Source organism: Strix aluco, chromosome 5, assembly GCF_031877795.1.
Source record: "Strix aluco isolate bStrAlu1 chromosome 5, bStrAlu1.hap1, whole genome shotgun sequence".
Lineage (NCBI taxonomy): Eukaryota > Metazoa > Chordata > Aves > Strigiformes > Strigidae > Strix > Strix aluco.
In genome coordinates, this window is record NC_133935.1 from 52,007,520 (window position 1) to 52,029,801 (window position 22,282).

The 22,282-nt window shown below is 38.2% G+C and overlaps 1 protein-coding gene across 2 annotated transcripts in view; it reads left to right on the forward strand.

Annotated features, from left to right (window-relative positions):
- Positions 1-22,282, forward strand: part of TAFA2 (TAFA chemokine like family member 2) — a 177,830-nt gene that overhangs the window by 132,043 nt on the left and 23,505 nt on the right. For both annotated transcript variants that reach the window (XR_012623588.1, XM_074827361.1), the window contains exon 3: positions 21,090-21,242. Coding sequence is in view for 1 of the 2 variants with exons in the window: in XM_074827361.1 (XP_074683462.1) it covers positions 21,090-21,242 (153 nt within the window). In the remaining variant the exon portion in view is untranslated. The remainder of the gene's footprint in view (positions 1-21,089; positions 21,243-22,282) is intronic.

A 22,282-nucleotide genomic window follows, 5' to 3' on the forward strand; every position in this document is an offset into this window, starting at 1 on the left:
GAGTCTGATCCTTAGCAGTATCCTGATAGGTAAAATTACTGTAATGGCAGGATTAGAGCCAATTCTGTCTTCAAAGTCTAGATCTGGTTTCAGGTATGGAGGCCATATATCCCAGTGCTGGTCTTAGGGTTTTCTGCACTGTTCCTCAGGCTTTCCAATATACATTCCATACATCCAACATACATACATGCAGTGATGACTGACCCATATGTGTGCTGGTATCTACTGCACACCCTGTTATCCAACTCAGGGGACTTCACATGTTCAGTTTGGGAGGTTTGTGCCCGGAAAATTGCATCCCATGTGGAGATTATTTCTATAGCATTCAGGGGATATGTTAATCAAACTTTCATCTGCATTAATTTCCTGCTGCTGCTGTCTAAAGACTATACCCTTCTCTCTTGACACTCTTCGCTGAATTTATTCTATAGCACTGCTAAATGATTGCTTGTACAATGTCATACTTTAGAACAGCTGTGCTTCAGTCATACAAGTACCAATGAAATGTTCAGAAACAGCTATTCTGGGGAATAGCAGGAGAAAAATTCTTCATGTATTTTGGGTTGCAATTTATAAAGTTTCCTTCTGAACAAAAATTTTTAGTTCTGTTCTTTGGGGGGCTGAGGGGGATTTACCATTTTAAGGCTCACCTGGGCAGTCTTCCACTGGAGCAGAGATTTAGAATCATAGAATCATGTAGGTTGGAAAAGACCTTTAAGATCATTGAGTTCAACCATAAAGGAGTCGATGTATATTTATAAAAGAGTCTCATCTTTTCAGAAGATAAGGGAGTTGATCTGAGCCTAAGCTGAAGAAAGTAACAGCTCCAAAGCAGCAAAGCCTGCGTCTGTCTACATGCATATGTGCATGCAGAGATATGAGAGATTTGGAAGAAAGAGAATATTGCAAGGTCATCACAGATTAAATAGTTTATGTGGACCATGTAGTGTTTTTAAAATGCTTATCATTTATTTGTGGGAGCTTCACAAAATGCTAGGTGCTTTTCAAACCTAACTGAAAACTCAGGGAATTTTCAAAAACATCCAGTTTTGAACTGGTGCTCTTAAGTGCTCTGAAACACCCTTCAGAGCTCATTCCTTTCATAAAGTGGGAACTCAAGCTTTCAGTGTAGTTGTGAATACTTCCCTGAATTCATATACCAAAGAGTTTGCAACCTACTGGAAATCTTCTGGAACTTTTGGAAAGTGTCTTAGCAGGAGGTCTCAGTTTGGATATTGCTCTTTTATCTGCCTAATAATTCTTCGCCTATATCAGGGTCATAATGTCTGAATAAAACTGTAAAGGTCTTACTTTATTTCTACTGTTCAAATGGAGTATCATATTGCAATTCAGAAGCCAGTGAAATTCGGTCTGTGACAGCTCCATTTATATCTGCATATCATTTTGCAAATGTAATTCTGTTGTGCTAGAAAAGATTTGGTTGTAAAACCTGTATTTGGCATTTGCTTCATTTCTCCTTGTTGAGCTAAAATACACAGAAAGTCAGAAAGAATTCTTGAAATTTGCAGAGGGATAATACAGAAATTTTAACCTTCCCATTAAAGTGTGAAAGCACCATTTAACTGTGACCAAGAAAAACCCACTTCTCCACATAGATGGGAGCAAAGCCATGGCATACTTATTGGAGGATGGAGGATGGCTTGGGGGTTTAGATGACAGAAAGCAGGAAAATCATAAAAGAACAGTCTGCTTTGTGCAGCTCTCTTTTACCAGGCTGAGCAAGAATTCTGTCTGTAGTGATGAGGAGGCTGAGGCAGGAGCTGCCAAGTCTGTCTTGTTCTTTTTTTCCCCATAGGTTTGTATAACCCTTGTACTCAAATTGTTCTCAAGTAAATGCAGTAGACTTAGAATTCTTTTTGCAAAATATTTCTGGCTTCAATATCAAGTGTCCTTGAATGACTGAAGTATAAAGCTGAATGCATGGGTTATTCTGGGTGAATGCACAGCTGTGGAAAGGATATACCCAAGAGGAGTGTTCTGTTAAGACCAACACAAGTCTTGGGTGCGTTGTGCCATTGTATTTTTAGGTGCAAGTTATTAGAATTACATCATCTGAGTCTGTGTTCCAGGACCATGTGTAGGAGAGCTAGAGCTCGTATGAGATTGGCTGAGGAGCGGCTGAGGGAACTGGGGTTGTTTAGTCTGGAGAAGAGGCTGAGGGGAGACCTCATCGCCCTCTACAACTACCTGAAAGGAGGTTGCAGAGAGCTGGGGATGAGTCTCTTTAACCAAGTAATAAGCAATAGGACAAGAGGTAATGGCCTCAAGTTGCACCAGGGAAGGTTTAGACTGGATATTAGAAAGCATTTCTTTACAGAATGGGTTGTTAGACGTTGGAATGGGCTGCCCAGGGAGGTGGTGGTGTCCCCATCCTGGTAGCGCTTAGAGATATGGTGTATTGGGAACTGTCAGTGCTAGGTTAATGGTTGGACTAGATGATCTTCAAGGTCCTTTCCAACCTAGATAATTCTGTGATTCTGTGAGTTGCTGGGAAGGTCAGAAATGTTCTGGATCCAGAATCCAGAACCCAACTATTTATGTGTCTGATGAGAGGGGAGCAAGGATGAAGCAGTTAAGCCTGTAATTCAATCTCAGTGAAAAGAATTAATCATAGAAAAGACTGAAATCATTATTAGATTCCTTCAGGGAGTTGGAAGACTAAGGAAAACTAAAGTTAAGTTTTAAAAAGATGACAGGTAGCAGAAAGTATTGTACCTATGAACCACAAAACGAAAAGATTTTAAAAGTAAAATACTTATTTAAAACTTTGCTCAGTTTTGTTATGTTATGTAAATTTACTACTGATAGAAAAAAATGATCACTGGTGCTAAACTTTCATCTATGATGCATTGGCATGTGTCAGATTAACTGTGGAAATTTTGTGAAATGGAACCCAGAAGGTGTGCTAACTGCTAGACACCGCAGAGTGGAAAGTAAATATATTTGCAGTGAATGAATATTGAGAAAATAAGCATCTGGAAGAAATGGGAATTTTGGATTCTTAATTGCATTATTCACCCCAGAACATCTGCCAGAGTTATTAAGAGCAGATATAACTGTATCTGAGAGAAAATATAAGTTTAAATAAGGAAGGAAAATGAGTAATATTGTGCCATCTTGTTACACTGCTGCATGCTGTGCATGTGAAGGCTGTGTAAATCTCTCTTCTCCTTGTGGTTTTGGTTCAAAAACAGGAGAATAAAAATATTGTTTCCATGCATAAGTTTACCTTTCCAGAACATGGTAAAATTCAGAAAATCTAATTTACAATAAGTAAATAATCCATGTTTTTGCATATTTTGTCCCTCATCATAATGATACATAGTATACTAGAAATCTGGGTTGCAGAAGACAAAGGGCATCCTGCAGAGGTTATGCCCTGGAAACATCTGAGAAAAGAAATACCCTTTCATCCTACTTATGCCCCTCCTGTTCAGTATAGTTTAGATGAGCACAAAGGCTTCTTTCCTCTTTGTTGTCACACCAGTCTTGGAAACTGCTCTTTGGGGATTGCAAGAATGAAGCGCAGTCAGGCCCTCTGCCTAATGTTAGGGAAGAAGATAGGATGGGATGTAGACAGCTAAAAAGTGGGGAAGTAGGAGGATCCCCATTACGCCAGTGCAAGGACAGTGCTCACCAGTCTTTATCTCATGCCTTTCTTGGCTTTTAGGTTTTGCCCTGCATCATTGGATGTGCTTTCTGCTAAGTGATTTAAGGACAGCACATATTTCCCACCTTCCCTCTGTCACATTATTGTCATTACATTTTCCTGGGTTTACTCTGAAAAACAGCTTGTGTAGAGGAAAATGACTGAAGAAGAGAGATTAGCTACCAGAGTAGGTTTAGGTATATTGTACTTAACAAATCTGAAGTAAAACCTACATGTTGGAGAAAAAGAAAGAATGTTTGAATGGATGTCATTTTAAATTTTATTTTAAAAAATAACTATCAGAAGGATCACTGCATATTATTGCCTGTAAAAATGCCATATTCTAGAACAGCTGTTCTTTAGTTATAGAAGCACCCAAAAAATGTTCAGAATCAATCAGCTATTTTTGGAAATAGAAAAACACAAAAATCTTTTAATTATTTTGGACTAAGACCTCCATTAATAGATTATCAACGTTTTATGTTTGTGTTATAGACATTTAGAATTTGAGTTTTTTGCTGAAAGTAAGAGCAAAAGTAATTTAGGGTAGTTTGAATGGCATATGGAAATCGTACTCTTATTTTTTGCAGTTCATGTGGTTGTTGTCATCACAGATGACATCTTACCCTCATTATTATTTTTTTATCTTTCTGAAATGAAAAATGCTAGTCTGATGGGTACTATTGACAGTAAGTACTGAAAGTACTTTTAAAAATAATTAATTTGTGGAAGCAAATACCTTTCTCAAGTCTAGTTCTTCATTCTATTTTCAAATATAATTTAGTCTAATAAGCATTTTTTAACCTGGATATACAATAAATCCTGTGAAAAGCTCACATTTAAAACTATCACACTAAACAGTGGTGTAAGTAAAGAAATAAAATGTGAAAAGTCCCACTTATCAGACTGATCTTGGCTGCCAGAAAAGCCCCCCTAAAAATCTGTTCTATTGTGCAGTGATTATAAACAAATTTGCTTTTCTGTTGGGTGCTAGGAATACAACAGTCTACACTTAAGCAGCATTATGACTGACACTAAAAAGATGAGAAAATGCCAAATTATGGCTTATCCTAATAGAGTCATTGTAGGAGGGGAGTGTTAAACTATAAAATATCACTCAATTTTTCATAACGATGATCACTGGGGGGTAACAATTTTGATAGTTTTTAATTAAGTTTTTATGTTTGGCATTTGTTTTATACTTTATTTATTTTATGGAAAAATTTCCTAGGTTCATGCATAACAAAAATGAATGATTAAGGAGGAGATAGATGGGACACATGAGATTTCTTTCTTACAGAAAACCTTCAGAAAAATGTGGAAATGTTATTTTACAACTACAGAGTAGGATTTATAAGCTTCAGACTATTTCTGTGTCCCTTTAATAAAGTGAATTGTCGACAATGAGGAAATATATCAGTGATGTATTTTAAATACAGGAAGTCTGTCTGAGTCCTCTAAGTTTCAATTTCTTTTTCTTTGAAGGAGAAAGTTCACTGTTTAAAAAGAGGTTTGAAAATCAACCTAGATATGCTGCTACCAAAACTAGTAACATTTTAAAAGCTCCTGAAATAATAGCTAGGGGAGTATGTTCCTCAAATGTCATTTTCCTTCTTCCTCTGACTTCACTGTTATTTTTGGACCTGAATCTTAGAATTGTTTAGGTTGGAAAAGACATTTAAGATCAAGTCCAACTGTTAACCTAGCACTGCCAAATCCACCACTAAACCATGTCCCTAAGCAACATCTACACATCTTCTAAATACCTCCAGAGATGGTGACTCAACCACTTCCCTAAGCAGCCTGTTCCAATGCTTGACAACCCTTTTGGTGAAGAAATTTTTTTCTAATATCCAATCTAAATCTCCCCTGGAGCAACTCGAGGCTGTTTCCTGTTGTCCTATTGCCCTATTGCTTGTTACTTGGGAGAAGAGACTGACATCCACCTCACTACAACCCACTTTCAGGTAGTTGTAGAGGGCGATAAGGTCTCCCCTGAGCTTCCTTTTCTCCAGGCTAAACAACCTGAGTTCCCTTAGCTGTTCCTCCTAAGACTTGTTCTCTAGTCCCTTCACCAGCTTCATTGCCCTTCTTTGGACACACTCCAGCTGCTGAATCCTGCCAAATGTCTGAGATCTTAGAGGTCAGCTTTACAGTGAAGGATAAATCAGTGGATGTTTTTCAGCTTTAGTTACGCACATATATTATCAGTCCTAGAGCAGACATGGTTGTAGAGCACTGACCTTGTGCGAGGGCTGTTTCAGTAGTGTGGTAATGTCAGATTCTCATGAGGGCAATTTCCCAAAATTAATGACTAACCAGGGACCAAGTCATGTCTCTGCTGATGTAGCTTTTTCCCTTAGGGAGGGATCTAATCTGGCACACTTAAAATTGAGCTATTACCACCTAGGGGTGCTTCTTTCTCTAGGTCTGCATTGATTATACAGGAATGTCCAGCTTAGATTAACTGCTAAAACTATACACATCCAGTGTATGGTGGCAAGTGTATTTGCTTTTGTAGAGAACAGTGAAAACCCCACTTCCTTTATTGTTACAATAATATAATAAATGATGATATAAAGATTCAGAAAGTGAATAAAAATGTCAAGATGCATTGCTGTGTTAAAGTTTTGGAGCCTTCTACTTAGAGACACTTTCTTATATGTCCTTGACTGTATATGTATGTATGTATGCATGTATATGTATAATACTTGAAAAAAATAAGCAGGGACAAAACTCCAGCAAGTCTCTCCAGTTTGCAGGTTCAGACACTGCTGCACATTGCTTTTGGGGCTCTGAAAAATGTATGCACTGTTGAAATTTGGCTTCTGTTCATTCAGCTGACAAAATATTCATGTAATATGTGTGTTGCTAGACTCTGGAAATGACTGTATGGGAAAGGAAATGTGGATAAACATGCCACTCCCTTGCAGAGGTGAGACAGAGCATCAGAAATAATCAGATAGCATCTGTATTATGCAGCATATTTGCTAAAGTGAAAATCTAGGTGAAGAGCAGTCACAAATCACAAATATCAGAGTAGTTGTGTGTGAGTGAAATAAAAGGAAATTCACAGTGTCTATGTCTACTTTTTTATTGTGGGTCTTACTCCTTAGAAATTATAGGCACCCAGTCACAATATAACTCTTAGGCAATGCAGTACTTTCATGTAAAGAATTGTTAAAGCAAGGCTGTACCACTGAAGTCAGGAAAGGCTGGCTTGCTCCGCTGCATCTTCAGTTTCTGATTTCCCCATCCTTTTATTTTGTTTTACAATGCTCTGCTAACTACAGCTGCACCTGGAGGCAATGCACTAGAATTATTCTCAAGATTTTCCCTGACTTGTGAGTCCCATGAAGATAAAACTCCCACTACATTTGTGTATGCAATCAGACAAGGTATCTCATGAATGGTGTTTTGTCAGATCCTACAGTGTATCCCCTTGCTGTTCAGCTTTTAAGGTGGTGAATCGAAGGGGAAGGCAATTCTTGTTTTGTGACACATGCTAGAGAAGATTACGCTTGGCTCCCTTCACAACGTATTAGTCCCACGGACATGGACAGTTTTTTAATGCTCATCTATTTTTTCTGGTGTGCATTTTAGAACTAAAGCAGTAAAAATATTTGGTGTGAGTCAGTGTAGATACTCCTAAGGAACTGTGGGTAGTTGGTTATTTCCCCATAACAATTTAATCTAACCTTGAAAAGAGGCACAGCCCTCTGGATATTTGTAAATGGCCACTTGTCTGTTGTCATTGTTGACATGTTGTTAGGCACTGAAAGACAAATACATCACGCTACTCTGTATTGTACATGGCATTCAGCTTTGCACTTGGGACTTTTGAAAAAGAGTATATGCAAACTAGCTCACAGATAACTTCTTCTCAATCTACTGATCTTTCCTTTATTTAACTAAAATTCACTCTTCAGAGTGATCTGAGGGTTGAAGTTTTGACGTTCTAATGTTGACCTCTATGAGGAAAATCCTACATTAAAGTAGCAAAAAGATCAAAGACTATGGAGCCATTAAAATGTATACAGATAGTATATGGATGCTATCATTTTATGTGCGGATGGTAATTTATGTATATATTAAGTGCTTCCTTGCAAGTTCCTATTAGCAGCATTTTAATTAAAATTTGACCATTACTTTTTTTTTTTTTTTTTTTTTTTTTAAATTTTCATTGTTCCCTGAGGACCCATCCCTTTCACAGTGGTGAAGAAGATGTGAGAGCTACGGACACTCTGCCTTTGGCATGAGTAGTCTCTGGCACTGACTATAACACCTTGTAGGGTACCTTGTTCCCAGTGGCTGAGGGAGCATTGCTCTGGCTCTCGAGGGGAAAAGATGGATCTGGGTGTTGGGTAACGCTACAGAGGAAGAGCTGTGGACCTGGTGAGGTGAGGGAAGCTTGCCTTGAACAGTGGCCCCTTCACCACCCCTTTCAGCATCAGCAGCACAGCACTATAGCCTCTCTTCTGCTCCATGGTAGGAGGCATGGTTGCTTGGCTGGTCTGAGAGTCTCATGTTCAATGCAGGAGGCTTGACCAGCCTGAAGTAATGTAAAAATAGTTTACTAATCATTTACTTACATCCTGTTCCAGGTGTGCTTTTTATGGTCCTGGAAAGCTCATGCTCAAGAGCTGCCCAGCGAGATCTGCTGTGCTCTGCACTTCCATCTCAGCAGTGGTCGAGATACACAAGGTGCCTGGCTTATTTTATGGATGGACAGTAATGAAAAGGGATCATGAGCTGTCCTGGTATGGCCTCTTGCATCCCTGGACGTGCTGTGTGAGCTTCCGTAGACATACAGGGTAAAATGCCAAGCATAAAGCCATGTCCTCATTCTCTGAAGAAGTCCCTGAATAATTATGATTTTTTTCCCCTATGTCTTGGTTTTTAATAGGTTTCTCTTGAAGGTGTGAATTACTTCAGATGCTTTCATTACCTGACAGTTTTTACAAAGCAGGCTTCTGGAGTTCTGGGAACTGTGATATATTTGCAGCTTCTGACTTTGGATAGCAATAAGAGTGGTGTATATGTTTCCTATCAACAGCTTCTATTAACCAGAGTTCCTTCAGAAACAAGTGCCAGGGAGTCTGCTAGAAACATCTTAAAAGATACCTTTTCAGCAAGAAGAGATCTCTGGAAGTATTATCTTCTGGGAATCCTTGAGCAAAAATACTCTTGATTGCACAGCTCTGCATGGTTCTCCTGGCAGTTTCTCCTCTTTTATTTTGCTTGTTGAAATGTGCTTTCTGTTCCTCTGTCTTGAAGAATCGTCAGGCCCTTCCCAGGACATCCAGTTTCAATTCATAGACTCTGTCTAGATACTTATTGATTCATCATGCCCATGGCTTAGAGACCTGCTATTTATATGGAATCAATAATGTAGTGGGAAGGTTGTAGCAGGGGAGATAACTCTAAAAGAGGGGATTTCACAGGACTAGACGTGTGCCTTGTTAGCAGTTTTTTTCTAAGGGCCTGAGTTAAGTTTCTCCCCTGACTCTGCACTTCAGAGAGCTTGCCTGGGGCTCTACAGAAGCAAGCTGAAACTTAAAATTAAGATCTTTCTTTAAGATTGTGGACTGTGTGCTGGGACATCCTATGGAGTTTCTCTTAACACATGTAGGGGAGTCTGAAGCACTGTGAGGAAGTCCTAGAAGGCAGGGGTGGAAAAGGAAAAATAAAAAAACCTAGTTATGTAGTTTTCAGAAGGGCGAGTATGCAAGGCCTGCAGTTTGAGGGAGGAATATTTCAAGGTATATTTGATAATTTGATATAATTGAAAGATTACGTAAAAATGCATTACAGAGCTGCAAAATGGAATGTCATGTATTATAAAAATTTACAGAATTAAAGACTCTTTAAATTAGTACAGAGATAACATTCTATCCAGTTGTGAAGATAGGGCAAAGCAAAACAAAACAAAGCCAAAACTGACACACACCAACTAAAATTCTATCTGTAAAAAGCAACTAGCCAACCAGCCAAGCAAGTAAACACGTGAAAATCTTAGAGAGGATTTAAAATGTGGAATTTCAAAAATTAAATGCTTTTTATAAATAAGTTATGTTAAATTTCATCACATTTATGTGATGAATGTACACACACATATGATTGTAAAAAAGTATTTTCAGAATCATATGGTATATTTTTATTTAAATATCCTTTCTAGATGAATGGGTGCACAGGTGTACATAACTGCCTTTCTGTATAGAAGAGGAATATAGAGTGACTCAGTATTATGAATATTATGTTTGGAAAAATTCTGTGCAATGGGAATCTTGAACTTGGCAGAATTTTCAGAAGTCCACCTTGACCCCACTGAGTGGTTTCTATCAGGTCATCGCTAAAGTCACAGAGTGCTTCTGTTGTAGTGTGTATTCTAGGTTTGATCAGCTTAATAGTTCTTCAATAGAGATATTAAATGAGCAATGTTAATTTTCATCCTTAGAAAAAAATCTTTGTGCTTCTTACTTTGAAAGGCATTACTTTCTCTTTACTCTTCTTTTTTGGTGGAATTTATTAAAAACTTTCTGAATATATTTGGGGGGCTGTTGCTTTTCTAATCTTGAAGAATCTTAGCATGGGGTAAATAAGGGGCACTAAGCATAATTTTTTAAAAAGAAAAGCAGAATAAAACATAAAGGCTTTGATATTCAGGTGCTTAAATATAAATCAACCTTCTTATTACTGAGATCTATTACCTAAATAAGTTTCTGCACCTTGATAAATAAATAAATACCTTAACTGCAAAATCACACGAGGTAAATGTGCGTTGAGATAGAAATAGAGCATAGGGACCCAGCTGCATCCTTCTTTGAGGAAACCTTTCTTTGGTTGTCCTTCCCTTGGCTTCAGCAGCTGTCTCCACAGAGGCACCTAAAGTCCACTGAGGTGCTTGAGCTATTTTCTAGTAACAGTGAGAAGCCTGAAAATAGGCTGTTCAAAAGGACTATTGAATTTTCCCCTTCACCTTTTTACACTAATCCTATTTCATAGAGACTCCCATACACAGCACTTTTCTTAAGATGTTACTTCAGGTGAGGGTTGTGTGCCAGAGGGTCATTCAAATATGTGGGGGTAGAAAAAAACCTTTCATTTCTTTTTTTTCTGATGTGTCCCTGAGAACATGTTAATTTGTCATCTAGTACAATGTGCCCTGAGACCATTTGGGTCAGCTGGTAAGAAAAGAAAATTAATAATGAGAGTCATCTAAGGAAACAGGGGAAACATATTCCCCATAAACCGTGCAAACTACAGGCTTCTGAAGCCTTGAGACTGAAGAAAAAATGTGGGTTTTTTTGTATTCTGTCAGATGCTGAAGGCTGCTCTGAGACATGTGCTACTGCTTCTTGCTGAGTTGAGATATTTGGCAGAAGGCCCACAGAGAGAGTAGGAGAGAATAAAAAGTCTTTGTGCCAAATGTTCTTTTGAGTGCCTGAGAGCTGGATTGGTCTTTTTTCTCTGTGAAATCATATAATTAGTAATCTCAAACCTCAGCCTGTTAATTTACAAAATGTCTGCACACTTTAATATATCGTTTGCTTAACATGTTTGATAACAACCTCAGAGATACTGGGGCTTTTAACTTCTTGTAGTATTTATAAACTGTGCCTTGCCCTGGGTGTTTCTTTGCCAGCTCTACACAAGCTTGTCTCGTGGATGGTGTCAGCTCTAGCAGCCGCTAGAGAAGAAACGCGGGAAGTGTGTTGCCGGCAAAAAGCAAAGTGGCTCCATTTCTGGCCCACAGGAAACATGCAGCCTTTGCTGCTGTCAGTGTCCTCTTGTCTGTGCCGCTGCTTGGCAAATGGGGTGGCTACAGTGAAGCGGTTCCACCCCAGCACCTGCGATGGTAGGCAGTGAGAGGCCTGACGGGCTGGCCGCAGCCAGGGAGCTGAGTTTGTGAGGACTGGGCGAACATGCAGAAGTCTTTTCTTCTCTTCTTCCAGCAGGGGAACATATAAAGAGCTGCAAGATCCCTAATGATCACTGCTTGTGATCTTGCTTCTGAACCCTCTGTGGTTTCATGGACCTAGTGATCATCAGATTTCAAAACTGAAAGCGGGACCTAGGGAGGGCAACACTCTAGGCTGAGAGGGATCATATGAAGAAGAGGAAATTATCCTTCAGGCTACCTGAAAATTAGTTGTGTTTTGAGTTTCTGTGTCTTTGACTAAAGGTTTGGTGTGAAGGTATCATTTGTAGCCATTGCCATAAAAAGGCTCTGAATTTTGTGAGAGAGGAGATAAACTTATTTGAGGAAGACTGGCTCACTCGTGCCAAAGGACTGATTGAATAAAATTAGCCTTAGTAAGGCCAGGAGAATAAAGTCAGATGGCCGCAAGCTCTCCAGGTCCAAGAGATCCTACATGAAGTGCTCCATCTGTGGTTTTATGTTTATAAAGATTGTGTGACCAGCTGGGATCATGCCAGCTTGCTGTGCTATTCCAGTAAGTCTTTTTCTCTCTCAGTAGAGATAACTCAGTCCCTCAATCCATTTCAGTGCACAGGTTTTGCTATGGGAATATCTGAGGCTTGATCTCACAGGGTCATTAGTGTGCTCTTCTCTGGGGAATGCTTACATTGTAGTTTTCCTTGATTTTTTTCCAAAAGGGAAAAAGTCTTCCCACACAGATGGCTATAACTGGTGGCTGGCAGACAAGCTGATGGATGAGATTTTTCTTTGGCACTGTACAGAAAAGTATGCTTGGCAATTTGACTGTGGCAAACCGTTCATTAGCTCAGTTTTTAAAGGCTACCAGAGATGCTGTCTGCATAGTGTTGTCCTATGAACTCTCCTTACCATCCTTCACCCAAGTGGACTAACCAGGTTAATTGCATGGTAGAGGCAGCCCAGTGAGAGGTGCTGGGCTAACATCTGCAGCATAAACACTTATCAAGAGTTCCTCTTGTTATTTTAAAATGGTTCTCTCAGGAGAGAAAACATGACATTGAATCCAAGAAGCCTGGGAGGTGCTGCCGTTAGCAGGATTTTTTGTGTATGAGTTGCCTACAGGTGGCACTGCAAAAATAATCAGTCCAAGCAATCGGCTCCATTTTTTAACAATTCACCTGAGAACGTGTCCCAAGAAGCAATAGACTTCAGAGTAAAAGAGAAGTGAAAAGCAATGCTGTACTTTTAAGCTAAACTGATTCTCCACTGGTGTAAGCAGAGTGTAATGGGTTATCTGTCTACCTGGACGATTTTAATAGCTATAGCTGAGATGCCAGGCATGGAAATGTGAATGCAGTAAATAATACACCAAAGCCGTGTCAGTAAGGTGTGTTTGCAGGTGTTTAGGAGATATTTGCATGGAAAGGAGTTGTCCACATCACAGAATTACCCAAATCAAGCAAAAAAGAGGTCTGCATGTCCTTTGGCATGGGATGGGCTGTTCTGATCAAATACGGCAACTCACTGCAGTGTTTTGGTATGTGCCTCTTGACAGCTATTGATTTGTTGATCTATCAGGTAACCTGCCTAATATGAGAGAACTATCTTGATGTCTGTGTACATTTCTTAGAAGCAAATGTTGAGGGTTAAATGTGATTTTGCCAAATGCTGCCTCTGACTTCCTTGCTTATTTTTTCTTTCCAAAAGGTTTCTAATGCTTGCATCCGTTAGAGATTGCTGAACACAGTAGCGGAGTAGATGTGAAGCTGCAGCTCCTTATACCCAGGTTCTGCCAATGGTGAGGGTGGGCATGTGTGGTCCTTAGACACATATAGATGAACACATCGCCACACAGACTCACACACACACAGTAGACACAGAGCCAGCCACACAGATCAATGCAGACAGAACAAAACGCTTTTCCTGACACCCATGTTAATGCACACAACAGTCACACAATGAATGGCCTAATGCTCTTCCTCTTCCCTGGCTGATCAAGATTGAAGTCTACTAGTGGCGGGAGATAGATAGATACATATATATACAAACACACAAAATGGATCACTCCAGTAGCTGGTCTTAGACACTCAGCCTGACTGGTAGCTGGTCTGAGGCGCCCACATATTGCCAGTGTCTTTCACTTGGATTCACAAGCCCATGAGGTTTTGTGACCCCATGCCAGTTTCAGGTAATCAAATCTCTTAATCTGTCATCAACTAGTCTGGTTTAAATTTCCCTAGCATTCACACGTACTCACAGAAGAGAGTTAACCCACAAAAAAGATAGAAATGGGATTTAATGAGAATGTAGGATAGCTTGCAGTGTTTGAGCACAAGGCTCAGTCAGGCACATGTACCGATCAGTTGCTGCTTATGCTTCTCTGGCTCCTCTTATCCTGTCCCCTTTATTCACTCATGCTTGTTCCTCCCCAGTCTACCCTGATCCCCTCCCAGTCTCTGCCCCTGCTCCTTCCACTAAGCGTTCCATGATGAGTCTCACATATTTCCACAAAATGTCTGATGGCAAATTTTACACGATCTCAAAAATCTTTCCCCCCCTTCATCCAGTAGCAGGTCCAAGACCCCTGTATATGCAACAACTTCCTTTAGTCTGCAAGCCTTTCTGGGGAAGCAGTTTCTTGTGTTGACTCACCTTGGTGGGTTTTCTACAAGGCCCAGGGCTGATCATGCCCCATGGATGGCACTGGGAGCACCAGGTCAGAGTGCTCCATTGGTGCTCATTAGCATCCTGGTGCTCCTCTGGACCCCCAGGGTCTTCATGTTTAGCCAAGGGCTGTGCTAAGGTGAGGGTTATTTGGCACACCTTCAGTTCTAGGTATTTGGAGAAGGGATCATCAAGAGACTTAGAGAGAAGCTTCTTGCTCTTTAAAAATAAAATTTATTATTTGTTTTTAGTTGTACACTACTTTTGAACTGTATAAATGTTTTAAATGTGTGTAGTGTCAATGGAATAGATAGCTAAATAAGTTTTTAAGTTTTGTGAAATGTAATGATAACATAGAATAAGACAGCACAAAATTATAATTTTTTTCCTGCTGATTCTATTGCACAACCCCATATGTCATCTGGAAAATAAAGCACCATGAGTGCTTTTAGTGAGATGCACCACAACTATGGCAAGCCTCATTGTCACCACTGAGGACACAGGAATAACCGCTGTGTCTGTAATTGATTTTTCAGTTCACTGGCCAAACAGTTAAAAAAAAAAAAAAGAGAAATACTAAGTAGGGTTTTTTTCCAAGCAAAATATTTTACTTTGTTTTGAGACTGTTTACAATTTTTAAAATCCCTTAAGTTTGACATAGCAATAAAAATATTGTAAAAAAAAAAATTAAAAAAAACTTGTGGGAACAATTTTTTGCCCCCCTCTGAGCATGCCTACTTTTAGATTCAATGTGTAACCAAATTTGACTGAATTTCAAAAGTATCTACACTGCTTGGATGCTGTACTTTTAGTAAATGAACCATTCAATGAAAAACACATGACAACTCTAATGGTGGTTTAAAACATGATTTAATAATCTTAATTCATCATACCTTTCAGTCACATATCTAGACTATATGTCATCATTTGCTCAATCCCTGTAATAGGTGCCATGTATTCAATCATCAGAATAAATATTTCAGTTGCAAATGCAGATGTTATATTTTTTGAAAATAAAAAAAAAAATTGAAATTCTGATCCAAAACCACTGATCAGACCAAACCTGTTGATTTAAAAGGGTTTTGAATCTGATCTTTAAAGGTCATGTTCAGTAAGGTACCTGTCAATGTGTATCTACCAATGCTTCTTTGGAGTCAATGGCTTGCTGCGTGCCAGAGGTAATGAGATGATGACTGGTACGGGAGGTGCCTCTGTTTTTCCTGATGTCTGTGCTGCCAGTTTTCCCTCTGGACCATGGAGCTGAAATGAAGGTGTACTTTGTTTTGTGTTCACAGAAGCAAACTGAAACTTGTGTTCCCAAAATCTTGTCTGCTTTTTTCCTAATTATACTAATGATTGGTCAAATCAAAGATTTTTCTTTAACAGAAAACTTCACATTGCTTATGTTCTCAGATCACACAACTGCAGCAATATCACCACCATTGCTGACAGAGTATAAATAAAATGAACTCAGGTTTTTCCCTACCAGCTGTTAGGTAGATATAACAGAAAATATTGAAAAATATTGAAATAAATTGAATGAAGAAACTGGACAGTGTGTTTCTTTGACGGTTAAACAGAGAAAGCTTAGATGGAAATCCTGACTTAGCTGTGTTTGCATAGAATTTTGATTGCTTAGATGTGGCAGCTACTAACACTTATTAAACTATTGAAAAAATGCAACAATACCATGTGTGTGAGTTTTGTGTGTGAGAGATTTTGCAAGTTTATTTGTATCCTTCCTATCTACAGCGACACGCTGAAACTGATATGACATACTGAAATTGCTGAAGTGTAGCAGAAAGATAACCTACATTTGTTTTCCATGTCAATCAGTATGAACATCACAAATAGACTATGTGAACAAGAAAACCCACTTTTTTCTGGTCACTGGACAGTGATTTAGAGCCTAATCTGGAAAATGATACATTATAACCACTAATCTTATTTATTTTTCTGACATCAATAACCACTTCTCACACACTTGTTCAAATATTGTGGTATAGAATAGAGAGTAATCACTCAGGGAAACAGATGAAACAGGTTGATCATCTGTTGAAACATTGTTTTTCCTTGCGGATGGTTATTAAAAAAAGTAGTTCCATTATAGTCCTTACTGCAATTACTCATGTGTATGGTTTACATGAATAAAGACTACTTATGTGCCTACTTTGAAAGACTGGGTCACTATGGTATTTCATATGGGACAGCTTTCTGATTATACCCAAGAGGACAAAAAGGACAGAGTTTGTATAATATTAGATATAATATGGCTTGAAACTCATGCCTAAGAGTAATTTCCATTCTTCTCCTTATTGCTGATCTGTTGCTTCTTGTTTCAACTAAAGATTTGTTTTTGTGAAAAGCTTTAAAAATCACACAGACACAAGCAAACAAAGCTTTGCATACTTTTACATAGTCTCTCTGACCTCAGAGGAATTCCCTGAAATGGAATAAAATAAGATACATTTATTTCATGTAAGAGTGCAGAGTTGCAGTGCTTGTAAGCTGATATAGGAGCCGGTTTCTGCAGAAGGAGGTAATCATGTATCTGGGGCTGCCTGCTCCTGCTGCTTCCCTGTGGCTGAAACTGCTTCTCACTAGTCTCTGCACCCAGTTGTAGGAGCTAAACTGGTAGAGAACTAACCCTAAAAAAATGGGGATATTTTTCTGCCAGTCTAAATCCCTGGCTTACCGTCATCACCATCAAATGACAGTGTTCATGCAAGTAAGGGATGAAAGAGAGTGGGAAAAGAGACAAGGGATCTTTTTCTTCCAGTAGCTGTCAGGCATTCAATGGATGTAACTGTATCGCCCAGTTGTGCCAGTGCCTTTGCAGAGACTGTACAATAGAGTGTTTTTAATGTTTTCGTTTGTTTTTTTGTTTTTTTTTTTTTTTTTTTACTGTTTCTACATGGCTACTGCAATGATGGGGAAGCTGAGGACAGAAACAGCCTGTGACTTTTATTTCATCTAGACCATAGCAACATGATTTCTTCCTTTTTGTTGTAATGGCCAGTGTATGTGTTAATGTATGACCTGTGCAACTTTCAGAAAAGAAAAGATTCAATGGCTGAGCAGATGGGTGTCAGAATTGAACATGAATATTTAAGTGGTGAGGCTAGGAAATGGTGATCATAATGAACAATAGAATTCAGAAGAATTTCCTTGTTTTAATGCTATGTTTTGTGTATAACACTGCATCGATGCTAAATACCTTATATTCATATTTGTGAGCTGCAAAATAATAATCTTGAACAGTAACTTGACTTCTCGCCTGGCACAAACTTCCCACAGAAGTAGAGGAGTAAGGGCCATACCTTAATGCCAGATGCATGGTGCAAACATGACTGAAATGTCATTCACCTGAAGGAAATAAATTTAAAGTTGCTGTGAAGAAACAAGAACAGGTAGAATTTATATATATTTAAAGGTCTTTGCTGAGTATGTTTAAACATACCCTTTAAGTACATTCAATTTTATGTAAAATGAGGAATAATAATTACCTAGCTTTAGTTTTTCCAGGAGCATGATTATGAACTCTTAAGTTTTTGATGTACCAATATCATACTGATTTATGAGATGATAGCTATTGATGATTTCACTACATGAAAAATGCTATAAAAGTGGCAGGTTAATTACAGGATATACCATCAATGGGTGAGATTATGGTTATATCTGTTCTCCAAGTTACGCTCTCATAATACAGTGTTACATCTTCTGGAACATAATCTATACGTATATTTTTCCTGATGAAAATATTAGTATGCATAATCATCAGGAAAACTTCACAATCTGTACACACAGATATCTCTGAGTCTCTTTCTTCAGTCCGTCTTCACATTGATTTCAGGAAGGATTACTTGCATTAGCAGAGAATGCAGGATTGAGTGTTTGCAGTGGTTTTGAATAATGAGTTTCTGTAGGATTCCAGAAATTACATTCAGTTCCTTAAACATTTTCTGCAAAGCAAGCAGCACACTTTGTAGTCTGTGCTAGGAGAAAAAGAAACAAAACCAAAATGTGAATCTCCTAAAGTACTATTCTCCTTTTGTGGTATGGTTCAGTGGCTTAATGAGGTTAATTTGTATTAGGTTGTGGGCAATTCTTTATCTACTGTATAGAGGCTTTCATTTCACATGAATGTGACAGATACTGTACTTACTGCACTGGAACTTAATTATTTGATAGCATAAGGAGCTGAAATCCCTACATTTCCTCTTAAGCAATATTCATTGCATATTGTAGATGGTAAATAGAAACTAGAGGATGATTGGCCTAGATTTTCAATGTTTGAAATATCTTTGTATACTTTTCTAGGTTGTTTTGGTTTTATACCTAGAAAATTTCAAAGCAGCTTTATTAAAGATTCCTCAAATGCTTTCAATAGCATGTGATTATTTTTTGTTCTCTCTCATTTTTCACATATCTTTTTACCCTTTGAAATGCTTTTCTGAACTGTATCGTTTCATTTAATTACACTCTTTTTCCATAAAAGCCTTAAAATGCCTGATTTTCTCTCCTTAATTACTACAGAACAAGTCTTTCAGAAGTTTTGTTTTGGTAGGAACATTTCCCTCACAGAATTTTACAACTGTTCTTTTAACTGGCTTCCATTCCAGATGGCTACTGGTGCACACTGTACTTTATTTTCTCTTAGCAGGCATATTATGGCATTTCTGTAGACATGGTAGAGCAGTGTAAAGCTATTTAATAAGAGAGTGAGGAGACAAAATTTCAGGATCAGTGATGAGCATCAGAATACAAATAAGGACTGAAAACTAATATAGTGAAAAATTAAGTGGGACAAAGTTCACATCCTACCACTAAATTTACTTTCTTTTGTAGATTCAGTGTCTGGGTTTTTTATGTACCATTCATAAAATACAAATTAGTGAATTTGTGTTAGCATGTGTGGGTATAAGATGTGTAATTGCCTATCAAAATAAAAATTAATGTGAACTCACAAAAGCAACAGTGTTTGTTCTACTATATATTACACATTCAAAATATATCCTAGAATAATTCTTTATCATATTTACAAATAAAAAACCCTATAACCATTTTATTGAGAAAAAATAATGTATTTATTTAAGTTGGTTTATTGGCATATATACCAGTGAAATTGTTTAGAAAATAATTGAAAGTCATTTTTATAGCAGGCTGTGCTAGTATCTGTAAAAATATTTGATTATCATCCAAGGTATGAAAATATCAGAGATTGCAAAGTACAGGCAGATAGTATGAATTGCTTTCCTCATTCCCCATTGAATTAAAAATGATGAATAGTTAAAAAACAAAGAAATGCATTTTTATGCAAAAAAAATATTTTTTCTCCTACATTTCTGATTTATATGTAACATTTCACCATATCACAATATGATGGATCATGTGTTAATTGTTGGCGTTGTGTTATATCATTTCAGCTGTAGTACAACACGATGTGGTGGAGTATGATCTCACCTGACATAGTATGATGCAGTGAGAGACAACAAAGATTGCAGACTGTTCAGTGGACATTATTCTACTGAAAAATGCATAATTGCCTGAATGAAATGTTTAGTAGTTTAAGTTTTGTTGGTGAAGACCCGAAGTCTAATTGCTGCCTGTGTATTTGACACTTTCTTGGGGTCCATAGCCTACATCAAGTTTTTTTTTCCTTCTTCAGACCTTTTGGGAGGTGATACTGTGCAATAACAACTGAGTGGATTGGGAGATCAATGCTGGGCTTCTGAAAGCCTGTTAGTAGGGCCTCCTCCTGGAAGCTTTCGTTTATTGTTTGCCATTAGGGCTATAAAAGGTAGCTGAAGCAGTCAGTACATAGGCTTTGCATAAAGCATACAAAAAGTTAAACAGCAGCAGAAATAGAGGACTTAGGGGTACTGTTGCTTTGCATAATTAATATTTCTCCCTATACAATGTTCAATCGATCAATACCAGCTAAAAGTTCAGATTTCTTTCTCTCTGCCTTCTGATGGAAATGAACTATCCCAGAAATATCTGCTTTTGTATCAGTAACTGCTGAAAGTGTAGTTAAAACTACTATCTGAACTCCAGATCCTTTGGTAACTGGCTGCTGAACCAGAAACAGTAGTTTGGTAGCTCCCCTCTTACCAAATTGGTCCTCTCATAGGATCCCAGTAGCATGATTCTGATGATCAGTTAAAGCAACTTGGTTGGGGGTGATGGGTACTGGGATGAGGAAGACTGTCCTGTTGCCTTATGTGTTTGAAAAATTTGGGTCCCCATGCTCCCAGACTTACTTTGCAGTGCCAGGCAGAAAGATTTAAAATGTGATTCCCTAGTAGATTTTATTTCATGTGTTGTTTGAGGACTGTCCCTGTATCCTGCCAGTTCTCTGTTCATCTGTAGGAAGGTTTTGGAATATCATATCAAAAACTGCATCTGCCCTGGACATAAAGTCTGGAGACATGGATTCTGAAAACATATGCATGTATGGGTATTTTAACATTGATACACTTCCAATTCAAAGTTTCTCCTTTAGGGAAAAGAAAAAAAAGATCTCAGTAGAGATACACGGCTGTTTATGGGAGTCCAGAAATTAATATAGTTTCGAGGATAGTTTTATAATGTTTCTGCTTTGCGCTTCACTGGAACAGTCGCATATGCAACCTTCTCCAATTGTTCGTCTTCAGGCAGTGTTTTCTGCCTGAGATAGTTACACTACATTTGGAAATCAACTTTACATTCTCATGTTAGTACCATTGTAATTCTAGTTTCATGCATGACAGATTGACTTACAGAGCCAAGTTTAATGCATTTCTAATTAAAAAAACCCCAAACAGTATGATGTTACCTCTCAATGTTATCAAATTGCTCATCTTATTTTCACAGCTCACCATGTTAAAACTGGGACCTGTGAAGTGGTGGCACTCCACAGATGTTGCAATAAGAACAAGATAGAAGAAAGATCACAGACGGTGAAGTGCTCCTGCTTCCCTGGGCAGGTAGCAGGTACCACCCGGGCAGCTCCTTCTTGTGTTGATGGTGCGACTACTTCCATTGCTTCCTTTCGTTCAATGTTCCTAGGGGATTTTGCTGGCTTAATGTCATCAATGTGAACCACTCCATTGCAGTTACCTATTTAAAATAAAAGCAGGAAAGCTCCATTTTGAAGGGCATGCCAAGGTGAATGGGAGGAAGATGGGAAAAATTAATTATTTGCTATTAGTCTGTGGAAATGCTAAGCAGAATTATTATATGCCAGTGAAAGAGACATCTTGCGAAGCTAAATTTGATCTAACTAACACAGTGCCCTTGGAGTTGTATGAAATTCACTTAATTAAAAGTGTTTATGCAAAATCTACATGACCATATCATTTTCATGTGCTTCAGTCTTACATTTTATTTATAGATTTATTTTTGTCATACAGAAACAAACAAGCAAACAAACAGAATACAGTTCTGGCTGCTTTTTAGTCTTTTTAGACCAACACTTTTTCTTAGTCACAGTCCAATATTAATGTTTTACTTAACAAATGTGGCATAGGCTCACATGTTTTTTTTGGGAAAATACTAGCTGATTTTTCACATCTCTTTCTCTAAAAGGGGAGCAGGATGGATTCACCCTTTACATGATCTCTTTACTGATGACATGTTGTTGGCTGTCAGAGAAGCTGTAAATATGTCATCATTGGGGAATGAATTTAATCAGGCTATGCTAGACTGTATAGTAGATCAGGCAAAATATACTAACTCAAAAGAAGAGATTCTACTTAAAACTTTGAAATCTGGCTGAGCAAGAAAAAGTGAGGGTTGGAAAGACATGCTGTGAAATTAGTTCCTGAACTGCAGTAAATTAGAAAGAAAAAAAAAAAACACAGTAAAGAGATTGACTTTGAGGCACGTAGCACCTTGTGCAAATTGAGACCTGATTTCTTATGAAGGTTCTGAGCTGGCTGAAAATCAGACTGGCTGTCAGTCAGTGTATTTCTAACATTTTTCTGGAAAAGTAAAGAAATGCTGCAACTTAATGACATATTAAAGTGTCCATTTCAACAACATGCAAATGTGTTTGTTTTCCTCTC